The 25262-nt window shown below is 46.5% G+C and overlaps 1 protein-coding gene across 1 annotated transcript in view; it reads right to left on the bottom strand.

Annotated features, from left to right (window-relative positions):
- The window catches only part of LOC147008011 (uncharacterized), a 75850-nt gene that overhangs the window by 41185 nt on the left and 9403 nt on the right, over positions 1-25262 (bottom strand). Inside the window, 2 exon segments of the mRNA XM_085865967.1 lie at positions 2741-2803; positions 2884-3167. Coding sequence (XP_085722093.1) covers positions 2741-2803; positions 2884-3167 — 347 coding nt within the window.

Here is a 25262-nt window from a genome sequence, read left to right as displayed (position 1 = left end):
CCGATACAGACAACTTACACATTCTTAACTTACACTTACACGAAAGGCGCCTTCAGATTACACTAACACGACAGGTGCCATCATTTTACAAAAACACGACAGGTGCCATCATTTTACAATAACATGACAGGTGCCATCATATTACAATAACACGACAGGTGCCATAATATTACAATAACATGACAGGTGCCATAATATTACACGAACACGACAGGTGCCATCATTTTACAATAACACGACAGGTGCCATAATATTAAAATAACGCGACAGGTGCCATAATATTACAATAACACGACAGGCGCCATCAGATACACACCTGAGGAAATTAGAACAGGAAGAAAGATGGAGACAGCTCGAGGTGATTGTGATCTCTGGGATACTTGGAGCGACCAACGGACCAGCGTGAACCCAGTCGCTTCAGTGGTGGAAATAGGGAGGAAAACTAGGGGTGTCTCCGGTGCGTGAGTGAGGAGGTGCAAATGACGTGCAAGTGCGGTGCAGAGAAGGAAAAATGAGAAGAGGTGCGTATCTGGTGGAGCGCAGAACGGGGCTTCTAAAAGTCTGAACCAGAGTCCCAAACAAAAGGACACCTGGGAATGGAGAGACCACACGGGCTGGTATCTGGAGAACAAGTACAAGTGAGCGAAGTCCAACACCAGGCAGAAGGACAGATCCAGCAGAGATTTCCTGGTCACGTCGTCCAAACACACTGACTTACGAACTTCCTCCTCTATCTCCGTTTCACCTCGTTCCCTCTGGACGCACGAGCAATCAACACAAAACACCAACTGTCCATTTCAGGGCTCTGATGGTCACGCCTCACTCACGCCAATTAATCTAACACCACACACATTCACCCTTCGCAACTCTCAAAACAGTTTGCATTGCACATTTCACCAACCCCCCCACTTATTTGGACCCATGTAAACCCACCAGCTCTTCTTCGCTCTTCTCCCTTTCCCTCTTTCTTCTCTTTCCCAGAATGACTGTGGTACCTCTTCGTATCTGTGACAAGTGACTTACGAGGAGGGGGTTACGTGCGAAGCATAAGGATTTCTCGATCGTGACACTGCTTGTATATACGTGCTCTTTACAAATCATAATAAACAACTTTTTCCAAACTGTCCGGGTGTCTGCCTCGACTGGTTAAGCATAGTGGAGAGTAAAAGGGAGTTCGTCCCCGTCGTTCCATCAAGGGAAGACATGAGCCAGCGTGTCCAACGACGGCAACGCTCGGCCGTATCTTCATCGTGCTTCAATCGCGTTAAATTTCCAGATTTTTCTTTACGATGTTTCAAACAATTATTTTATTTCAATTGAAATCCTGTATCGAGGGAGGCGCAAAGTGTCCCTCTCTTTATATGGGACGGTTTCTCTGTACGCAGCTTAAACACAAGGTTCCTCCTGTGAACACAAGGGAAGTACAGCACGAACATGAGATGTTTTGAATGAACACTGTTTGAGGTAACGTGTTCTATAAACTCTCTAGTTATCACCTTTGGCACCGAAGGTGGACGAACGTTATGTTTTCACACCTCTCTGTTTGTTTGTCTGTGATCAGGAACATCAAATGGTTGTGGATGGATGAGGATGAAACTTTGTTGAACATCCAGATACTAGACTTTATCAAGTGGTTCTTCACCATTGACGGGGTGAGCAACGACATGTGGCACGATATCTCAAAACGTTGTGGACGAGTTATGACAAAACGAGTTGGATGAGTTGGGTCGATGACAAGAACAAGCGATTAGATTTTGGTTCAGGTCTGAATCCAGATCCGGCGTATCAGTGGGATACAAAATGTAAACTGGTCAGACTGGTGGAGGCATGCGCTCCACTGAGTGCTGCTCTAATTATTATTAAACTTCCTCCAATAGGATAGGGGAAGACTGATTGATGTTGTAGGAGATGTTTCCACAATGAGACCCCATTTTTCATGGTACCACAGTGTTTCTCAGACCCCTAAGAGTACGAAACCATCATTTTGGTTTGTTTTTTGTTTTTTTCCTCCTGCACTCACAATTTCCAAAATGTCCAAGCTGTATCAGTGTCCAAGCTGTATCAGTGTCCGAGCTGTATCAGTGTCTGACCTGTATCAGTGTCTGAGCTGTATCAGTGTCTGAGCTGTATCAGTGTCCAAGCTGTATCAGTGTCTGAGCTGTATCAGTGTCTGAGCTGTATCAGTGTCCGAGCTGTATCAGTGTCTGAACTGCATCAATGTTCGAGCTGTATCAATGTCTGAGCTGGATCAGTGTCTGAGTTGTGTCAATGTCTGACCTGTATCAATGTCTGACCTGTATCAATGTCTAAGCTGTATAAATGTCCGAACTTTTTCTCGGATCCGGCTGGGACCTTCGGAATGACATTTTGAATCAGTAAAGGGAATAAAAAGTACGTGGCATTGACATGACCTTTTACACCTTGACCTATTTTTTCAAGTCATGACCCAATTATAGAGTTTAACATTTTTCACAACTTTTTTCCAAATTTTTTTTCTTAAATCACAGTTTCTCCCTGAATGTTGATGGTCAAGGTCGAATGGCAGTCGAAACAAACATTTACCATGGAGATCAGGGATCATGAGCCCAGGGTAAGTCATGGGCGATCACTAAGGATAAGATGGGGGAGGCCAGGGTAGGCTTTCCTTGGTGATCGCGGATATCGAGTTGTTATTATTATAATTATCATGATAAACAATAAACTACCGTGTGAACATTAAGAAAGAGTTTGTGGTTCAAACCTTCGTATGGAGCGAACGAATCATCAACGACGTCGGACTCGACCTTCACTTTCACAACAGAATCTGAAACACAAACAATCCATGAAGTAAATAATAAACTTTCAGGAACCACAAGATGTCGGTTCGGAGTTCACGTCACGTACCGGGTCCGGACTCCTTATCCTCGGGTGAACCGACCATGGACCCGCGGTTTGAGGGACGGACTCCGGGATCGACCGTGTTTCCTCCATCGAAGCCGCTCGTGGATCTCAGGGTGTTCGTTTTGTGATCTTCACCGGAGAGATCTCGGATCATCGCGCATCGTCCTGACTGGAGGAGACTGGAAGGAACACGAGTTCTCTCTTTGAATTGTGTTACGAGAAAAACTACAACACGATTAAAATTCTCAATAATGATGAGATTAATATTACAACTCAGAAGCCAAAACCTGAATGATAATATGAAGTGGAGATCCAGACTCTGGTCACTTCCATCGAGGAAACAGGATCGTTCGTTATTACATCACTTCCGGTTTCCGTCAACGGTTCTTTGGAATGTGCCGAGTCTGTGTCTCATATTTGGTGTTATTCTGTCCTCACGATGCGGGACTCTGTACAGATAGACAGGGAGATAAACACTGTCCCACACGTTAAACTTTCACAAAATAGAAATCAAACCCGATCGTGTTTATACACCGCACAGCGTTTAATATTCACAAGATAGAAATCAAACCCAATCGTTTTTATACACGGCACAGCGTTTAATAGTCACAAGATAGAAATCAAATCCAATCGTGTTTATACACCGCACAGCGTTTAATATTCACAAGATAGAAATCAAACCCAATCGTGTTTATACACCGCACAGCGTTTAATATTCACAAGATAGAAATCAAACCCAATCGTGTTTATACACCGCACAGCGTTTAATATTCACAAGATAGAAATCAAATCCAATCGTGTTTATACACCGCACAGCGTTTAATATTCACAAGATAGAAATCAAACCCAATCGTGTTTATACACCGCACAGCGTTTAATATTCACAAGATAGAAATCAAACCCAATCGTGTTTATATACCGCACAGCGTTTAATATTCACAAGATAGAAATCAAACCCAATCGTTTTTATACACCGCACAGCGTTTAATATTCACAAGATAGAAATCAAACCCAATCGTGTTTATACACCACACAGCGTTTAATATTCACAACAAACCCAATCGTGTTTATACACCACACAGCGTTTAATATTCACAAGATAGAAATCAAACCCAATCGTGTTTATACACAAGATAGAAATCAAACCCAATCGTGTTTATACACCGCACAGCGTTTAATATTCACAAGATAGAAATCAAACCCAATCGTTTTTATACACCGCACAGCGTTTAATATTCACAAGATAGAAATCAAACCGAATCGTGTTTATACACCGCACAGCGCTTAATATTCACAAGGTAGAAATCAAATCCAATCGTGTTTATATACCGCACAGCGTTTAATATTCACAAGATAGAAATCAAACCCAATCGTGTTTATATACCGCACAGCGTTTAATATTCACAAGGTAGAAATCAAACCCAATCGTTTTTATACACCGCATAGCGTTTAATATTCACAAGATATAAATCAAACCGAATCGTGTTTATACACCGCACAGCGTTTAATATTCACAAGATATAAATCAAACCCAATCGTGTTTATACACCACACAGCGTTTAATATTCACAAGATAGAAATCAAATCCAATCGTGTTTATACACCGCACAGCGTTTAATATTCACAAGATAGAAATCAAACCCAATCGTGTTTATACACCGCACAGCGTTTAATATTCACAAGATAGAAATCAAACCCAATCGTGTTTATATACCGCACAGCGTTTAATATTCACAAGATAGAAATCAAACCCAATCGTTTTTATACACCGCACAGCGTTTAATATTCACAAGATAGAAATCAAACCCAATCGTGTTTATACACCACACAGCGTTTAATATTCACAAGATAGAAATCAAACCCAATCGTGTTTATACACCACACAGCGTTTAATATTCACAAGATAGAAATCAAACCCAATCGTGTTTATACACAAGATAGAAATCAAACCCAATCGTGTTTATACACCGCACAGCGTTTAATATTCACAAGATAGAAATCAAACCCAATCGTTTTTATACACCGCACAGCGTTTAATATTCACAAGATAGAAATCAAACCGAATCGTGTTTATACACCGCACAGCGCTTAATATTCACAAGATAGAAATCAAACCGAATCGTGTTTATACACCGCACAGCGCTTAATATTCACAAGATAGAAATCAAATCCAATCGTGTTTATATACCGCACAGCGTTTAATATTCACAAGATAGAAATCAAACCCAATCGTTTTTATACACCGCATAGCGTTTAATATTCACAAGATATAAATCAAACCGAATCGTGTTTATACACCGCACAGCGTTTAATATTCACAAGATAGAAATCAAACCCAATCGTGTTTATACACCACACAGCGTTTAATATTCACAAGATAGAAATCAAATCCAATCGTATTTATACACCGCACAGCGTTTAATATTCACAAGATAGAAATCAAACCCAATCGTGTTTATACACCACACAGCGTTTAATATTCACAAGATAGAAATCAAACCCAATCGTGTTTATACACCACACAGCGTTTAATATTCACAAGATAGAAATCAAACCCAATCGTATTTATACACCACACAGCATTTAATATTCACAAGATAGAAATCAAACCCAATCGTGTTTATACACCACACAGCGTTTAATATTCACAAGATAGAAATCAAATCCAATCGTGTTTATACACCGCACAGCGTTTAATATTCACAAGATAAAAATCAAACCCAATCGTATTTATACACCGTGGAGACGATGCCCGGCCACCGTTCGGCTCACGTTCGGCACGGCCCGTGACGTCATCGACCTCTCACCCTCGGCACGGCCCGTGACGTCATCGACCTCTCACCCTCGGCACGGCCCGTGACGTCATCGACCTCTCACGCTCGGCACGGCCCGTGACGTCATCGACCTCTCACCCTCGGCACGGCCCGTGACGTCATCGACCTCTCACGCTCGGCACGGCCCGTGACGTCATCGACCTCTCACGCTCGGCACGGCCCGTGACGTCATCGACCTCTCACGCTCGGCACGGCCCGTGATGTCATCGACCTCTCACCCTCGGCACGGCCCGTGACGTCATCGACCTCTCACGCTCGGCACGGCCCGTGATGTCATCGACCTCTCACGCTGAACAAATTGAGAGACGAAGACAATTTCTTGTGCTGATGAATGAAAAATTAAAATATATTAATTTTATGTGTTTGATCGTTTGATTTGAACAACAGCAGATTGTTGTTGTTTATCATCGTCTCCCCACCATCACCACGGCCACCATCTCCATGGCCACCGTCTCCGCAGCCAGTAAAACATTCTCCATGAGTAGTCGCTCCTCTGGTGAAAATTTTGTCTCAATCCGACACTTGCGGAGAAAAACACGAAAGTTCTGTGTGGACAAACAGACGGACAGACAAATCGACAAACAAACAAAAAAACGGCCCCAAATGTAATACTGTTATAGATTCGACGGTGGAGGGATTCGCACACCACTCCTGACTACAGATGTTGAAGAATCAGCGCTCTTAACAGAACCGCAGTCTCAGGGGTTATAACGCCGGCAAGTTCGGCACCGCTCTCGGGTTACGCGCCTCAGACCACGATACCAAAGTACACCTGGGCCGTACCAGTTGGGGATAGAGACCCCGGCTTCAAACTGGGTTTGTCAGAGACCGAGCGAAGTCTGCCACAGTCCGTAGCCCGTTTGGTTTTATATACAAATCGAGCGATTGTTCCTCAGCGCGGCACGAATAAATTCAAGGCAGCAACTTTCATATGAATCAGCCAGATTTATTGGGGAAACATCGGGGAAACACGACACAAGCAACGCATTCACGAACGTTATCATTCATGGATAACCGCTCTTAACTGGGGAGCTACGGATACGGGTTTGAAAGGGAGCCCGAGCAAAATAAACCTAAGGCCTGGACAACGTGCAGACAAGACACGGAGTTCTTGGTGATGCCTCATGGATGAGAGGAAAAGTGTCGAAGGCAGGAATGCGGCTCGTAACAAGCCGATGGTCTCGGATTTGAGCGCCCAAGCTTGAGCATGCAGCGTGGCAAGATGGCGCTCGTACTCCTTTCGGCACCGCTCACGCACCAGCCTTGTGGCAAGATGGCGGCGACATACACCTTTTGTCGGCACCGCTCACGCACCAGCATCGGTGCGTCTCGCCCCCATAAGGTCGACGGCACAAGAGCGAAAGATCTATGGTGTGTTCCAGCTGGTTTCTCACAAGGTCCAGTATGCGAATCCAGGCCTGGCCTGTACACCAGACTTGGCCAAATCTGGGTGTTGGACTCTGCAGGCGGATCGACGGGATGAAAGATGTGTCGAGCCGTGCAGGGAGAAAATACAGTCAGAGGCTCCGTGGTTGGACTCAGGATGAACCTGTGGACGACCTGCAGGCTGGATCCATGACCGAGAGGGAACAGCTCGTCGAGTCTCTCCTCATAAAGCAGATCGCCGACCGACCCAAGCAGTTCCTCTCCTTGCCTTTCGGGGCCGGCCTTTTCGGACCGCCTCCGTGGACACTCTCCGCCAACGGGGTGCTGACGCATCTCGTTGACTGACTCTGTCAGGGTGCTGGGCGGGGGCTGGCCAGAAGGGGGGAAGGGAAAAGAAGCGCCTCTCGGTACACCACCACCGTATGAACACTGGACAGCCTGCTACACCTCCCGACACACATGTAACGTCCGATTATCGAACAACCTGGCAAAACATGCATTTCAGGGGGGATCTGGGCTAACCCGATACTTAATAACCCACTAAGGGCCCATTTCCGCAACACGACCCCCAGCTTTCTCCCGAGGCTCTCCCGAGCCTCCATCTGGGGAAGCCCATGGTGATGGCCCTGTCTTTCGTACAGCACAAATCTCCCATTTACTCCAACCCACAATTTGGGAAGCACTCAACTCCAAAGAACCAAAGTGTCACAGTAATATTGGCATGTCCCTATCCTAGTGTGTTGGGTCACCAATCTAACAAACAAATTCACACTCTATGCACACTACTTAACATTGTAATTATGGATTTGAACGGGAGGGCATTCAATTTTACTTTTAACACCAATATTTGCATAGGATCAGGACATTCAAAAGTTCAAAGTTCCCGAACATGTTCGCTCCTTCATGCCCCATCCCGGCAGTATTGTCTATTCACCCCTGAGGGTTTCCTCACTTCGTGGCCCTATTGACCTCTCACCAGGCGAGTTCAGTCGGCCCAGTGACCTAATATCACAGAGAGTTCTTTGGCCCAGTGATCCCACAAAATTGCATGAATCTTTGGCCGCAACGGCCCACAAACTGGCATGATCTTCGGCTGCAACGACCTACAAAAGCGCATGAATCTTCGGCCATAACGGCCCACAAAAGCACTTTGGCCTCAATGGCCCACAAAAATGCTTCGGCCCATATGGCCCACAAAATGACTTCGGTCCGTATGGCCCACAAAATGACTTCTCGGCCGCAATGGCCTACTCAATGAGCAGCAGCAGGCAACAAGCCCTGCATTGGACAGCAGGTGGCACAGCAATGGTGGCTCGGTGATCTCGATGGTAAGCAAATGCAGTTTGGAGGCGTTCTTGAGGACGCAAGTGGGTGTGATGACCTCAGACCAGGTGAGATGGGGAGTACCCTTAACCTTCCTTGCCTGACTTGTTTTGGCATGGTCTTAATACGTTCTTTTTTTTCTATCAGACAGGATGGTGTGTTTCTTAATCAAATGTTATCTTTGTGGGTGTGTGCTCATGACTCACTGGTGGCCTCTCTGGCACTTGGAGAGGGTGACCTCGCCTGGCCCTTGTTAACAAATTTTCCCATCAACACTACTCGTACCATGTGTCACACATGAATGGTGCGGAGGAGAGTTCATCGAACCTAACCATTTACTTTTATCTCTAAGCAATGAAACACACCCTGCTATGGCAAGAATGATCCTAATGACCAATTTTTCCCAACCTGGCACACTGTTCCATTCTTTTAAACCTGGGAAAGGCCCTTATTTGTCTTTTTTCATTTGGTGGTGTCTGGCATACTCGCTGGCTGGGGAGTGTCACTACTACTAGGCCTCTTTGCCTGCTTCCAATCGGGGGGTGGGGGACACCCAGCGACCTCGGGGATCACCTGAGCATGCTTCTGGCGCTCCGAACTGAGGGGTGGCTCTCTAGCCCTCATACTGTGCTCTCCTAGCACCCATACTGTGCTCTCCTGGCACAAAAACCTACTGTGCTGTCCAAGTACTAAACCCTACTGTGCTCTCCTGGCACCTCTGACAGCCTTCACCTGCCAGGAGTCCCAAAGCCCTAGTGCCCTCTCTCCCGACTCACCAACTTCCAATACCATGTCACACTCCCAGCCAGTCCCACCCTACCTTGGCCTCCACCTACCCCAAGCAGTCCGCCTGCACGATGGAGCAGCAGCCAGAATCCATGTCATATCCTCTAAGTCCCCCTAACCTCCACTAACTTGGTTAGGAGACTCCTACCGACAGGGTACTTTGTTCACACTCACTCTCCTCATTCGCACAATCATGCCATTCACCCCAAACACCACAATCACCCCAAACACTTTAGTCATTCATTCCGCAGTGCCACACACCCAGTCCATAACACCATCCAACACCTTTCACTTGTCTGTTAAATTAAAAACACACCAGTCCTTTGGATCCCACTTGGTCATCAAATTTAACTGGGACACTTTTTCATCAAACCTCAATCAATTTGTCACTACGTCCGTCGTCCGCTGGCCTCCTCCATACTGCCATAATCGTTTATTTCCAACAATTTAAACAAAACATCAAAATCTCTTCACCAGCCCCATGGAACCTCTGCATGGTTCCAACCAAGCATTTCAGTCTTTCCTCAAGCAAGCCACTCTTTGTCATCCACTTGTTTCAGGTGTGTTTAACGCTCTGCCTGTGATGTCAGCCCATTCTCCCTTGATCTCATCACATGCCTACAGTATTTTGTTCTGGAAATCCATTGTTCTAACAGGAATAAGTTTATGTTCTGATTTCTTGCCTTTGTATACATCTGGACAACCACACAATACACAATCCTTGTCATAACTGAATGTAGTTTCTTTCGATCGAAGTGTGTGCTGAAGATGATGATCCTGTTCACCAGAAAGTTTACGTTTGTTGTGATACAGGATTGATCTCGGGTTGGTATAGTCACTTCTGCACTTCACATGGACAGACTGGCCAGCTGCGACTGTTATATATTTGCCTCTGGCTTCGGTGGCTTTCAGGATACCATCACATCCCTTTTGTGTTAATGTAACAGTTTGCTCTCCACCTGACACAGTTTTTTGGCAAATTACACAGTCATCCATCTTGATGTTTCACTTCAGACTTTCTGCAAAAAAAAATCATCAATAAATAATGACTAAACCGATCTCACACAGTGTAAAACTTGCAGAGCTACACATTTTTAAGGATCATGGTCATGGATATTTGTATGTAGATCATATTATAACATAAATAGGAGTACATTGGCCTATTTTGTGCTTTACATGACAACAATACAAGTACATCGGTATTGAGGTGAAAATCGATCCACGTTTCTGGCCGGGACAGGGTTCTGGCCGGGACACTCCACTGAACTCTTGTTGTTTGTATAAACTGGACTCATAGTGACATTTAATATGACTATACGATTCATCCATAACATTTATAACTCATTTTGAAAGCATTTGGATGTATTTCCGTGATTTTGTATTTTCACCCGATACAATTTCTGGAATTTAAGGGGGTACGGCTAAACTGTCTCCCTAAAAATATGTTCCACCATTTTTATTTTGGTAGATTTTCAATATGAATCTCCCAGATGTATAAGGACTTGGAAAAAATAATGTCCGAAAACTATTGTAATTTGTTTCGGGTATATCCACAGGGTGCCTGGACTATCAGCAGTTCAGGCTGCTGTGGTGCTGGTGCTCGAGAAGGTGATGCAGAAGCGACGCTGGGGAGGAAGCCGGGTCTCTGATAAATAAGGGAGTCGATGAAGACACGCGTTTGAAGCACGGAGATGTGAGGGCGAGACCGCGGGAGCTTCATGAAGCGAAGCCACACGAGGAAGAATCAATGCTTTTGATATCTGTGCCATGCGGGGACTCTGGATATTGGTTTGTTGGCACTTGTGGGCCAAAGATATTGTTGCGGATTCCGCGCCCGCCGGCGTGCGACGGCCACGTAACTCGAATCGCGGCACGTCGCCCACCGGACGGACAATCCAGTCGTGACCCTCTCGGACTAACGCCGGGAACCAGTCACGGGTGGACCTTTCGGTCTCACCGCGATCGAGCCAATCAGCCCCCGCGTGGGATAGGGTTGCTCGCCAAATTCGACCTACCTAAGTACCCACGCGGAGGGTAGACCGGGCGATCGCACCTCGCCGCAGGTCGACTTCGGACACGGGCCACTTAAGCGACCCGTTCCGTACTATCGGGATAACCGAGCGGTGTTATTCGTCGACCTCGACGGTTCGATTAATTATCGGGCGTATTCAGCCCACTACCAACCCTTTACGTGAAGCAAGATGAGGATTCAAAGAAAGAAATGGCGAAGCGAAGCGGGAAACAGTTCAACAATAAAGCACATTTATTCGCGGCACACGGGAAGCACACAAATTCAATTCCACCAAAAGCACATAGAAAAAACACAATGCAAATTACACAAAAAGCAAATATAAAAGAGAAGACACAATGCAGAGCTAATACCGACTACCGAGCACACGGCAACACTTATACAATTTTACTTCACAGACGGCGCCGACAACACATACCCAAAACCAAGGAAAAGAAATACCCTCAAGGATGAGGCGGGCCTGAGGCCGAGACCGGGTCGCGCCTACCCGTCTGGTGATGAGACGCGGAGCGGCGATGGCGCCCCAACCCCGCGGGCCTCGCGGGCAGTGTCTGGCAGGGGGTGGGAAAGGGGCCCCCTTGGTCGCACTATCTCAGCGCGGGGGGAAACAGGAGGGGGTTGCTGATGCTCGGGGTATAGAGGATCTTTATTATCCCTGGTGTGCGTCTCCACCTCGGCCAGGTCGCGCTGTCGGCCTCCCTCGGGTGCAGCTCCCTGCACGACGCGAGCACCCCCTCGTCTGGTGTCGCCGCCTTTCCACAGCTCGTCCCCTCCGTTCCGACTCCAACGCACACGACGAGCAGCTCCACCGCCCGCGAAGTCTTGACCCTCTGCTTCCGACTCTCCTACTCTCCGCCTCTGGACTCTCCGACTCTCCTCTCTTCTTTGGACTCTCTGACCCTCGACTCTCCACTCTGGACTCTCCGACTCTGCTCTTCTTTGGACTCTCCACTGTCTTCTGACTGACGAACACGGTCCTTTTATCCCCCCGTAGCTTCGCCTTTGACCCCCTCCCTTTGACCTTTCACCTCGCTCCCCATTGGCCCGAGAAAAAGTGGGCGTGAAGGCTTTTTGATCCACAAATTTGCATATATCGATCGTCCTGGAGGCGGGGCCAAATCGCCCCTCGCTCACCGATTGGACGGCAAAAAGTGGGCGTGTGTCGTTTTTGATCCGTTTTTGAAGCACAAAATCCGTGATTTTGTACACGCTGTTCGGCGCGCGCCCTGCACGAGTCCAACACCGGTACCCACAGCGGGGCAAGAACGGTGGAGATGCTACGGTTGCGAGGTGTGACGTGAAGGTCGTGGCGGTTGTGGTGAAGCGGCGTTGTGGTTGGTGGTTGATGTTGTGGTTGTGGTGGTAATCATGGCGGTTGGTCCAAAATAAAGATAGTAAAAGAAAAACGGCTATCCTGAAGAGTCGCAGCTCGCATAAATGACATGTATTCCCACTAGACAACGGGTTTGGGCCTAACTACACATGTACTTACCGAGATACCTCACCTAAGGGACCTGAATGGTGGTTTGCGAATTTGGTAACCACAACAATATTTTTCTGCACAAAATACACAACATATTCAAAAACTCACAAGCAGCATGACCTTCGGTACATGCAAATGCAGTGCAATATTACATACTTAGTATTTTTAGACCAATGTGTCGTTGGACTGATAAAACAGCCTTGAGGCATCCCAACCTCACCTCGGAGCTGTTGAGTCTGGGTTTGAATCCTGACCAACCTATAAATGTAATCCTGGTGTTTCACATGCAGGGTGAGGCATAAATGTTTCCGCTGCCTTTTTGATGGGATGGTTAAGCCGGATGTACCGTCTGCTCGCATGAGCGCATCAGCTGGTGAACGTTGAAGATCCCATTGTGTCCAGCGTAAATAACGGGCGAGTAATTGCTGCATTGAACAAATTCCAAATGACTGCCACCTTCATTCGAACGTCAGGCATGGCCAACCGGTTCGTGACAGACTTAATTTTGTTTTTTCCACGAGGGAATTAATTTCTCCCCGGACATAAGTCACGACACCAGCTTTCACGTCCACCCGTGGGATCTTGAACGTCCGTTTGTAAGGGAACGGAAGTACCCTGGAATGTGGGTCTCATATCCCATGGATGACGTGAAACACTCATGATGAACGACAAAGCTGACAATATAATAATATAAATCGTTTAATGATTCGATCCGAGACGAGTCAGGAGGTGCGATCTCATCTTGTGAGCCGCGCAAAGCCATTTACTAACTCTATAGATTGCATATGATACATCGTGATGAGGAATTGTATGTAATATATAAATGACGCCCGACGTGTGAATTCCACGTTCGTTCGACGTGCACACTCAAGGTGAAGCACACTGAGAGATTATTAGCCAGTGTGACATTTTCCAACGGGTGACCTCACGCAGGTTGTAATGAACGATCACCGGTTATCGGAGGCCGGTGAACTTGACAATGGCTGACTCCTGCATGCAATGATCCGTCTCGTCGATTCCGTTCGCCTGAATGTCTGGATGAACGAACATTGCCCCCTTGTGGTCCTTAAAAGAAGAACATACGAGTTTACAAATCTTGCGAGTGCGCCGACAAGGACCGGAATTCAAAGTATTTCGTCACGTGACCTGGACGTAGCCAATAGCGAGACACGGAATCGAGGCGTCTCCTTCATGGCGAGAAAACAGTGTATTTACGAAATAACGAAACTTTAAAAAGGTTAACCTTGCAATAGTTAAGTGAACTTTTCGAAACTTTTAAGCAAATGTCAGAATACATATATTTAAATGTTAATTAAAGTCGTTCTCAACAGGTACCCTCAATGTGAGGATGCCTCGAGATGGTCAGTATTTAAGACAATCCGGACAGTGTAAATTTTGTATCATAAGCAACTGGTTTCTTGAGTGGAAGTGGCTGCGATCACTTCATCACCATGTCTTTGGAATCGGTTGTCCCTTGTTCTCCACGTGGATCAACAACCCCACGGACTCTGGGACGACTGGGGAAAAGGGTTTTGAAACGTGGGGGAAAAAAGGGGGTTCGGTACCCGGGAAAGGGTGGGGGAAAAAAGGGGGTTCGGGGGTTCGGTACCCGGGAAAGGGTGGGGGAAAAAGGGGGTTCGGTACCCGGGAAAGGGTGGGGGGAAAAAAGGGGGTTCGGTACCCGGGAATGGGTGGGGGAAAAAGGGGGTTCGGTACCCGGGAATGGGTGGGGGGAAAAAGGGGGTTCGGTACCCGGGAATGGGTGGGGGGAAAAAGGGGGTTCGGTACCCGGGAATGGGTGGGGGAAAAAAGGGGGTTCGGTACCGGGAATGGGTGGGGGGAAAAAAGGGGGTTCGGTACCCGGGAATGGGTGGGGGGGAAAAAGGGGGTTCGGTACCCGGAATGGGTGGGGGAAAAAGGGGGTTCGGTACCCGGGAATGGGTGGGGGGAAAAAGGGGGTTCGGTACCCGGGAATGGGTGGGGGGAAAAAGGGGGTTCGGTACCCGGGAATGGGTGGGGGGAAAAAGGGGGTTCGGTACCCGGGAATGGGTGGGGGAAAAAGGGGGGTTCGGTACCCGGGAATGGGTGGGGGGGAAAAAGGGGGTTCGGTACCCGGGAATGGGTGGGGGGAAAAAGGGGTTCGGTACCCGGGAATGGGTGGGGGAAAAAAGGGGTTCGGTACCCGGGAATGGGTGGGGGAAAAAGGGGTTCGGTACCCGGGAATGGGTGGGGGGAAAAAGGGGTTCGGTACCCGGGAATGGGTGGGGGGGAAAAAGGGGGTTCGGTACCGGGAATGGGTGGGGGGAAAAGGGGGTTCGGTACCCGGGAATGGGTGGGGGGAAAAAGGGGGTTCGGTACCCGGGAATGGGTGGGGGGAAAAAGGGGGTTCGGTACCCGGAATGGGTGGGGGGAAAAAGGGGGTTCGGTACCCGGGAATGGGTGGGGGGAAAAAGGGGTTCGGTACCGGGGAATGGGTGGGGGGAAAAAGGGGGTTCGGTACCCGGGAATGGGTGGGGGGAAAAAGGGGTTCGGTACCCGGGAATGGGTGGGGGGAAAAAGGGGTTCGGTACCCGGGAATGGGTGGGGGGAAAAAAGGGGGTTCGGTACCCGGGAATGGGTGGGGGAAAAAAGGGGTTCGGTACCCGGGAATGGGTGGGGGGAAAAAAGGGGGTTCGGTACCCGGGAATGGGTGGGGGAAAAAAGGGGGTTCGGTACCCGGGAATGGGTGGGGGGGAAAAAAGGGGGTTCGGTACCCGGGAATGGGTGGGGGGAAAAAAGGGGGTTCGGTACCCGGGAATGGGTGGGGGGAAAAAAGGGGGTTCGGTACCCGGGAATGGGTGGGGGGAAAAAAGGGGTTCGGTACCCGGGAATGGGTGGGGGGAAAAAAGGGGGTTCGGTACCCGGGAATGGGTGGGGGGAAAAAAGGGGGTTCGGTACCCGGGAATGGGTGGGGGGAAAAAAGGGGGTTCGGTACCCGGGAATGGGTGGGGGGGAAAAAAGGGGGTTCGGTACCCGGGAATGGGTGGGGGGAAAAAAGGGGGTTCGGTACCCGGGAATGGGTGGGGGGAAAAAGGGGTTCGGTACCCGGGAATGGGTGGGGGAAAAAGGGGGTTCGGTACCCGGGAATGGGTGGGGGAAAAAGGGGGTTCGGTACCCGGGAATGGGTGGGGGGAAAAAGGGGTTCGGTACCCGGGAAAGGGTGGGGGGAAAAAGGGGTTCGGTACCCGGGAAAGGGTGGGGGAAAAAGGGGGTTCGGTACCCGGGAAAGGGTGGGGGGAAAAAGGGGGTTCGGTACCCGGGAAAGGGTGGGGGGGAAAAAAGGGGGTTTGGTACCCGGGAAAAAAGGGTGGGGGGAAAAAGGGGGTTTGGTACCCGGGAAAGGGTGGGGGGGAAAAAAGGGGGTTCGGTACCCGGGAAAAGGTGGGGGGGAAAAAAGGGGGTTCGGTACCCGGGAAAGGGTGGGCGGGGAAAGGGGCTTGGAACCCTGGACCCCCGGGGGGGAAATAGGGGCTTGGAACCCGATTTTTTTGTGTTATGTCCATGTTTTGTGTTTTGTGTTTTTTTTGTGTTATGACTTTTTCTTGATTCTTTGCATCACAAACCAGCAATGGACCATTCCAACCGAGTTGCCTGACCAAGTGAAAATATCCTACCCCTTGGTGATTATGTCCTGCATGAGATTAATGTTAAAACACATCTTACAAATCTTTATTGGCTTCAGACCCAATTTCAGTCCATTGACAGTGCGTGCACTAATGTATTCGAACCATTCGTATTCAATGGATGGCTATGAAGGTCCCCCGCCGACATGTGGTCACTGGGCTTCCTGTCCATAAAATTATTTCTTGGAGAGAAATTTAATGGATCTGACATGAAGAACGTAAGTATTGTTTATTATGGTGTTATGATCATCATCACAAAGGCATTTCACCATTATTATGTGCTGAGTTGCCTTTTTAGGTCATCTCTTCGAGCATGACCTAATAATATGGGTGTCAATGTTCTTTGATCCGTCCGTCCGTCCGTTCACAATGAAGTTGAAGCGGGAGATCGGGTCATTAGTAATCCTGATAGAGGTCGATGAGACGTACATGACGGTATGACTTTCAAGTTCACCAAAGGTCAAGGTCAAGGTCACGAGGCCTTTGAAGTTGCGAAAATGACGATTTTAAAATTCTATTTCCTCCGCCATTTCTCAAGCGATCTTGAATTTGATTGTAGCATATGAATCTATGGGAGAATATCTAAATTTTGTCTGGCCGGATTTTCGATATTCGCTTTTGTGTCACGTGACTTCAAAGTTGGCAAAAAATGCGAAAATGACAATTTTCAAAATCTATCTCCTACATTTCTCAAGCGATCTTCAATTTATTTGATTGTGGCATATGAATGTATGGGACAATATCTAAATTTGGTCGGGACGGATTTTCGAATTTCGCTTTCGTGTCACGTGATTTTAAAGTTTGCAAAAACTGCCCTACCTTCAGGAGGCTATATATTCTCTACTGGGCATGGTAAAAGTTAGTGAATGGTGTCATTGCATTGCAGCTGACCTTGTTAGGTCATCTCTTCGAACATGACCTCATAATATGGGTGTCGATGTCCTTCGATCCGTCCGTCCGTCCGTTCACAATGAAGTTGAAGCAGGAGATCTGATCATTAGTGATCCTGATATAGGTTGATGAGACGACACGATGGTATGACTTTCAAGGTCACCGAAGGTCAAGGTCAAGGTCATGAGGCCTTTGAAGTTGCGAAAATGACGATTTTCAAATTCGATCTCCTCTGCCATTTCTCAAGCGATCTTGAATTTGATTGTGTGCATATGAATGTGTAGGACAATATCTAAATTTGGTCTGGACGGATAATCGAATTTCGCTTTCGCGTCACGTGACTTCAAAGTTTGCAAAAACTGCCCTACCTTCAGGAGGCAATATATTCTCTACTGGGCATGGTAAAAGTTAGTGAATGGTGTCATTGCAGAGCAGCTGACCTTGTCTTTGATGTCCATTCGAAAGAATACCGATATCATCGAATACGTACACGTCACGTGACTGAATTGTGCGAAAACTGCTTCATGCAGTTGCAAAATGACGATTTTCAAAATCTATCTCCTCCTACATTTCTTAAGTTATCTTAAGAAATAATTTGATTGTGGCATATTAATCTATGGGACAATATCTAGATTTGGTCGGGTTGGATTTTCGATATTTGCTTTCGTTTTCGCGTCACGTGACTTCAAAGTTGGCCATAAATCCCTCCTGACCCGAGAACACTACACCCTAGTAACAGGAACTCATGCTTGTTTCTCGCAGAGATGACCGTCACTCCCGCACGGGTGTATTTTTGAACATGACCTCTCTCATTTTTGTTGTGGGAAGTGCGATGAAGGAACTTGGCAGGAGATAAATGGAATGTGAATAATTTGTACATACAAGTGGATTAAGTTTGTGGAGAGAATCTGCACAGGAGATTGACAGTGCTGAGAGTGTCAGTGTGTGCTAAGTGAGTGAAGGGGATGTGACTGTGTGGTGTGAAGGGGATGCTGAAGGTGTGGTGAATGAAGGGAGTATTGATGGTTTGGTTCTGGGATGTTGTTGTTTGGCTTGTTCAGCAGATACCATCATGGACACATTGCTCACGGCGATGCTTTTGTTGTTAAGATCTGTTAGTTTGTAAGTGCGGGTTCTGCTGGGTATTCCGGTTTGTACGTCCTGATCCATTTTCTTCCAGACTGTGCAATGAAACAAATGATTGTTTCATCATTCGCTTATCTTCTCTTTGGTAATTATTCTTTGGTTCGTTTCATTTCGACTGCCAAAGATTTGAGTTGTCACTAATTTATTTCATAAAACCATATACTTAATATCCAATGTTTGAGTTGAGAGGGTTTGTTTTTCAGCTCATGAAGAAAACTTCTGCATTGTGCACCATAATTTATTAATTTAATGATGAGAATGTATTTTATTCCTTTTGAGTCAAGTCTTGGTGATTGATTCACCAAGTGGTGACATCAGGGAGTGCTTGATTGGAGTATGTTTCTTGTGTAAATGTAAGTATTCGATTGTGATGATTGGTTCAGATGACGTCACAAACACGTTTGTTTGATTCTTCACAGGTAACGTCAGTTCCTGGCAAGTTCTTGGAAGTATTTTCAAAACTGCCACAATTGGAAAGTTCAGCATTGAGATGGCTTCTGCTTGTGATGATTTGTCACGATCCTCTGTTAAGATTCACCATGGAGGTGAGGGTTGGACACCGTTTTCAAACGTTTGATTTGCATGACCAAGTATGTTCACACGTGCTGGGGTTGCTGACCTGTTTTGATGGAACAAAACGCTGTTGCTCACTAGTGGTCGTGTTTCCTGATTGTGTTTATGTTTGATTCCAACACATTCTTTTGCAGGAGATTTCAAAACACCCATGGCTCAGAAAACATCCCTCTTTGTAATTTTGAAGGTAAGCAGCCCTCCTCTTGTATTCTTAATATCTTCCGTTAGTATTGTTTGTCCGGAAGATGGAGCCTCATGGAAGAGCATGGTGATGGAGAGCATGAACTGATTATAGGGCAGCAGGGCAACTATTAGACAATATAAACATTAATCCTTTGAACCCTGAGATCCTTGGACTTTTGGTTCCGCCATCCTGGGCTCCCGAGAGAAAAATACAACTGCTCAGTAATATGGAGGTTTGAATATCAGCTGGGAGAACGGCCACGGGGTTTCAAAGGGTTAACTTCCGATTCTGTAACTGCGTGTGTTAGATTTTGGTGGTGCGGTTCCTCTTTCCAGTTTATCAAAGCAAAGTTTTCACAACAGATCCGTCGTGTCTCTCCATCTTTTTCTCCCTGTGCTGTTATGTTTTTGTGTAATTTTTCTCCGTGTACAACCGGATCTTCTTGTGGCGCTTTGTTCCTGTGAATGTTTGGCCTACTCATCAAGGATAAGATGAATGTTTTGGATGGGGGATGATCTGAGATGGTGGTGAACAGCAGTCATGAAGACCTGGAGGGAAGAATAAGATTCAAGAGTGAAGAAGAAGAAAGTGGTACTGAAGTTGAATTCCCGAGGAAATGGAGCAACAGCTCGGTTGGTATCAATGGGGAGAAGAAAATGCCCAGCTGAGTGACATGAGAAAAATTGCTGTGACGTCACTGATACCCAGAGGATTCCAGGAAGTGACAGCACCGGAAATGCTGAACTAAGCGTAAAAAAGTTTGACTGAACTGTACAAAAAGAACCATCAAGCCTCTCAGTTGACTGGAATTGTTGAGAAAGTTCATTCTGTAAATCGTTCCCTTCCAGAGTGATGGAACTCTACCCTGTGCAAGTCTTCGGTACGTTTGGGAATCTTATCCGAACCTGAACCAAAAGCTCGAACCGAGTTCCGTCTCATAACTGCCCCATACCTGTGCCCTTCTTTTCAGAAAACATTCTCTCTTCAGGTGGAGAAATATTTCACAACCTGTCCTTACTTTCCAGATGGTTCCAATAATTGACTCCATATCACTAATGCTGAATTCCAAGAAAGAACACTTTTTTACTTTCCTGCCTGGATACTTTCTTTCTTGCCTGTTCTTTCCAGGTACTTTCGTTTGTTTGAGTCTTGCCACGATGCAGGCTGGCAGCCTTTGGAGAAAATCAGAAAATCAATGACCTCACCTTTCCCCTCGTAAATGTCTGACAATCTTGCCCTACCTTCCAGGTGACATCATGAAATGACTCCACAGTTGCTGACCCTGAACTCCAATCATCCAAGCTTCCCACTTTCCTCTCTGCCCCTCTTTTCAAGATTTTTCTCGATGGAGAACATTTCTCTATTTTCTTGTATATTCGACCAAATTCACCTTCCCAAGTATATAATAAGCTTAAAGTTCACCTCCAATCTTCCTCCTATTTTTCTCTTTCAGGTAAATTTAATTTGGTGAATGTTTTGGGTTCATTCTTTCAGATTTTTTCTGCCCTGACGTACAGAAGATTTCCCAGTCATTGTGTCGTAGTTCAGAGAGCAATCCTCCCATTCTGGTTCAGGAGGTCACGGCTCAAGCAGATGAAGCCTTTGTCGCTCCTGTGTGAAGCGGGACCATCGCCGCGAAATACAAAACACGCAGGAAATGGCGCTCTGTGCTGAGGCGCGGCGGTGATAGTCATTGTTCATCCTCGACAAGGCAAAGATCCCCGGGGGGTGAAACAGCACACAAGGTAAGGTCTGCAACGCAGTTGTGTGCTTCACCTGAGTATAAGGTGGTCATCTGATGGAGGTAGTCGCCCGAGTGGAAATTGTCACCCTCCTGGTCGGGATCTAACCAGAGTGATATTCATTTTGAGGCCACTCCGATTGGACCTGTACTTGTTGGGTGACCATCCCCATCTTCATTTGATTATCTGTTGTTCCTCCTCATTTACAAGCTTTAATTTAGCACAGTGTACTTTAATGTCCAAAAATTAAACTTCAAGAATGGAAAATTAAACTTTCCAGCCGTCCCTACTTTAAACAATATTTTATCTTATGCCAAGGAGTGAACCACAAGAATCAATTCTGAAGGCAACGGCCTATTGTCCAAAAGAATGGTTTCATTTTTGACAACTGCAGGACGATGCATCAAGTATAGTTGGGAAGAATAACTCTGTACTGCAGAGGATCAAACAGAAACAGCCGTCGATGTACCCAGGGTGCCCCCTCCTCCCCACGTGACTTGAAGCACATCTCACGGTACAGAAGGGTTCCAAGGCCTTCACATTCAGTGTTGAAGATTTCCTTGTGGACGTCCACTATCACTTTGATAAATCAGTCAAGAGAAAAGGCTTCTTGAGGGACTACTTGTCCTTCACCAACAGTGATGTGAGAAAAATAAAAAATAAGGAACTTCGACGCAGGAGAAGGTCATTCGGACCATCATGCCTGCACTGCACCAACACCAGATTAAACATATCCATTCAGCTCAATGAAGCATCCTCTTCATCTATACGAATAAATGTCAGAGTATGTCGGGAGGTCATTCAGTCAATCAGCAAGTGAGTGTGTGTGTCAACTCCTAAATTCAAAAACCATGAAACCAAGCAGCCTGAAAGTTTGCATACATACGAAGGGAACTCCAAGGGAGTGCATGAGTGTTTTGTTTAATTTAAAAATCCCTTTTGAAGACAATTAACGGCCTGATTTAATTATATCCTGAATCAGGCGCATCCTCAGACACCTTATTGTAAAGGAAGAGGGAGGGAGGAGGCTTTGGGTGCAGGGAAAGGGAGGTGGAGGATAGTGAGAGTTGTTGACAGTTGATAACAGATTGTGGAAGAGCGAGGGGAGAGGGTCAGATTAGGAGGAGGACAAAGGGATGGGTGGTGAAGGGATGAGTTGCAGTGGGGAGTCATAAGAGAGGCGGCAAAGGTAAATGAGAGATTGGAGGAGGTTGGAGGAATGAGCTGGAAGAAAGAGGGTGGCGGAAGGAGACACCTTTGTGGATGTGAAGGGGGACAGTTTTAATAAGGGGGAGTGAGGAGACACGGAGATGTGATGAAAGGAAAGAGAAAGCATGTTCGAGATATCGAGGAGTGCGCTGAATGAGAGTGTGAGACATTTGTGAGGTTGGAACGGAGAACACAGATGTTTGAAAACCACACAGTTTGGGATACCAGAGGAGGACCTGTTGGTAATGGAGAGATGCTAGGATGGGGGGAAAGACTGTTGGTAATGGAGAGATGCTAGGATGGGTAGGGAGGGAGTATTACAGGGAAGAAGTGAGGAGGAGGTAGATTTAAGGAGGTGGATGAATTTGCACTGAAGCTGGAAAAAAAAGAACAATTCATGATGAAAGATGAACAAGCGTTGCAAAATGGGATTTTTTAAATTTGTATATCAGAGATTCCTTTAAATACATTGTACGATGGATGGATTGCAGAAGAATTGACAGAATGGAGAAAGGAAACTTTGTAACAGATGGAATTTCTAGAGACGGGATGAAAGAAAGGTCGAATTGAACACAAGATTTTGAAGAAGAAGAACCGAGCGAAGAGGGGAAGTTTAATCATTGTGAGAGACCATTGTTTTGTTGTTGTTGAAGATGAGGGAAGAAGGGGGAAGAGTGAAGGAAAAGTTGGAAGAAAAGGTTTTGAAGGTGTGTGGTGAATACCTTCCTGATTTGAGTGGGATTGGCAGGAAAGAAAAAGAAGAAGAAGAGTCGGTACAAGAAGTCACGTGGTTACGTGGGGTATAAGGTGAGAAGGGAAAAGGTTTTTTTGTATTTTTTATATTTTTAGATATGAAACAGAGTTGGGAGGGATAGATGGAGGGTGGAGGGAAAAGTGGAGAAAATATAAACTGATGGTAATGAGGAGAAAATACAAATAAACACGATCGAGCACATCGACGGGGAAACCTGACATGACAAGATCGACGAAAACTCACCAAATATCACAAGTTTTGAAACAAAACGGAACGAGGAACACACAGAAAACACAGAGGCAACAAAATGAAGTCAAAATGCGATGAACAACGACCGGAAACTTATCTTTGAGAAAGTCAGCAGAGATCCCTGGAGAGAACCAGCTGTAGCCTCAAAAACCCAAGTTGTGATGTTGGTGGTCGGTCACCATTTACAGGTGGTCGGTCACCATTTATAGGTGGTCGATCACTATTTATAGGTGGTGGGTCACCATTTACACGTGGTCAGTCACGATTTACAGGTGGTCAGTCACCATTTACAGGTGGTCGGTCACCATTTACAGGTGGTCAGTCACCATTTACACATGGTCGGTCACCATTTACAGGTGGTCAGTCACCATTTACAGGTGGTGGGTCACCATTTACAGGTGGTCGGTCACCATTTACAGGTGGTCATTCACCATTTACAGGTGGTGGGTCACCATTTACAGGTGGTCGGTCACCATTTACAGGTGGTCGGTCACCATTTACAGGTGGTGGGTCACTATTTACAGGTAGTCAGTCACCATTTACAGGTGGTCGGTCACCATTTACATGTGGTCGGTCACCATTTATAGGTGGTCGGTCACCATTTATACGTGGTCGGTCACCATTTATAGGTGGTCGCTCACCATTTATACGTGGTCGGTCACTATTTATAGGTGGTCGGTCACCATTTACACGTGGTCGGTCACTATTTACAGGTGGTCGGTCACCATTTATACGTGGTCAGTCACCATTTATAGGTGGTCGGTCACCATTTACAGATGGTCGGTCACCATTTATAGGTGGTCGGTCACCATTTTCAGGTGGTCGGTCACCATTTACAGGTGGTCGGTCACCATTTACAGGTGGTCGGTCACCATTTACAGGTGGTCGGTCACCATTTATAGGTGGTCGGTCACCATTCATAGGTGGTCGGTCACGATTTACAGGTGGTCGGTCACCATTTACAGGTGGTCGGTCACCATTTACAGGTGACTGGTAATTTCTTATTACCTCATCAGTTTGTTCATCTCTGACTCTTCGTTCCTCCTTTGTGAATATTTTCCCTTGGACGATCTTGTTTTTCTTTGAGTTCAGTGTTGCCTGATTAAAATTAACTTTATCAGGGCATCGTCTTCAGAATATCTGTTCCCAGGTGTTCACACTTCCTTTTCTCACACCTTTTCGTTTGGAATGTCCCATTGCCCAGATTAAGGTCTATTTTCCCTTCTTTGTCCAGTATTTCATTTTTATGCTGATTCTCTCTCCTTGGGTCATCCGATATTTGTGTTCCATTGCTTGTTGTCTTGCTTTGTCAGTTATTTCCTTTATTCTTTCATGGGTGAAGTATTTTTCCTTCATTGATGCTGTTGAATTGAATTTCGATCATGGAACACCTTCGGCCTTGGCTGACAGTTTTGTTTGCTTCAATTGGTTCATGAATCTTTCCCCTCCACCATTAGTCCCCCATGCTTTAAGTGTAGAATACACTTTGCAGTGGAGGATGATTTCCTTCTCGTCTCGGCTCACGCTCTGTTCATGTATTTTTCTCCGATTTGTCTGGAACCGAGTAGTTGTTGGTTGTGGAACAGGCGACACCTTTTTTGCTTTGGTGTAGACAACTGTCATCTCATGAGGCAAGGATCCCCTTCCTCACTGGAAAAGGTGCAGTAATTATCCTTTTCATCACACATTCCGGCTGCTCAGAGTGGCCACACAGACTTCGGCCTCAACCTCGCAGGAGTCTTTGTCCCTTCAGTCACTTTCTGACTGATTGTCATTGTTGATTTTTTTTGTACACCAAGTCAAGGCTCGTTTAACAACGAAAACACAGAACATATCACAAGGCAGGAAACAAGAGGGGTGCGAGAGGGAAGCACAAAATAGTGGGGAACAAAGACAACAGGAGTTCCGTGGAAGGGAGAGGGATGGGGTGGGGTACACGGGGCAAACAAGATGGTACGACAGGGACTTTCAGGAAGGAAACCAGGGAATTTGAAGGAAGAAGGTTTGGGTTGGATTAACGGGGGTAGTAAAAATCAAGATTTTGGAATGGGGAAGATCAGAGATGGTGGTGAACAGCTGTTTTAAAGGCCTGGAGGGAGGAGTATGATTGAAGAGAGTGTTGGGAGTTTGT

Source organism: Eptatretus burgeri, chromosome 22 (genome assembly GCF_056783735.1).
Source record: "Eptatretus burgeri isolate ZD-2024b chromosome 22, Ebu_testis_v1, whole genome shotgun sequence".
Classification (NCBI taxonomy): domain Eukaryota; kingdom Metazoa; phylum Chordata; class Myxini; order Myxiniformes; family Myxinidae; genus Eptatretus; species Eptatretus burgeri.
Note: the sequence above shows the minus strand (reverse complement) of the source record. Positions and strands in the feature narration are given on the sequence as shown.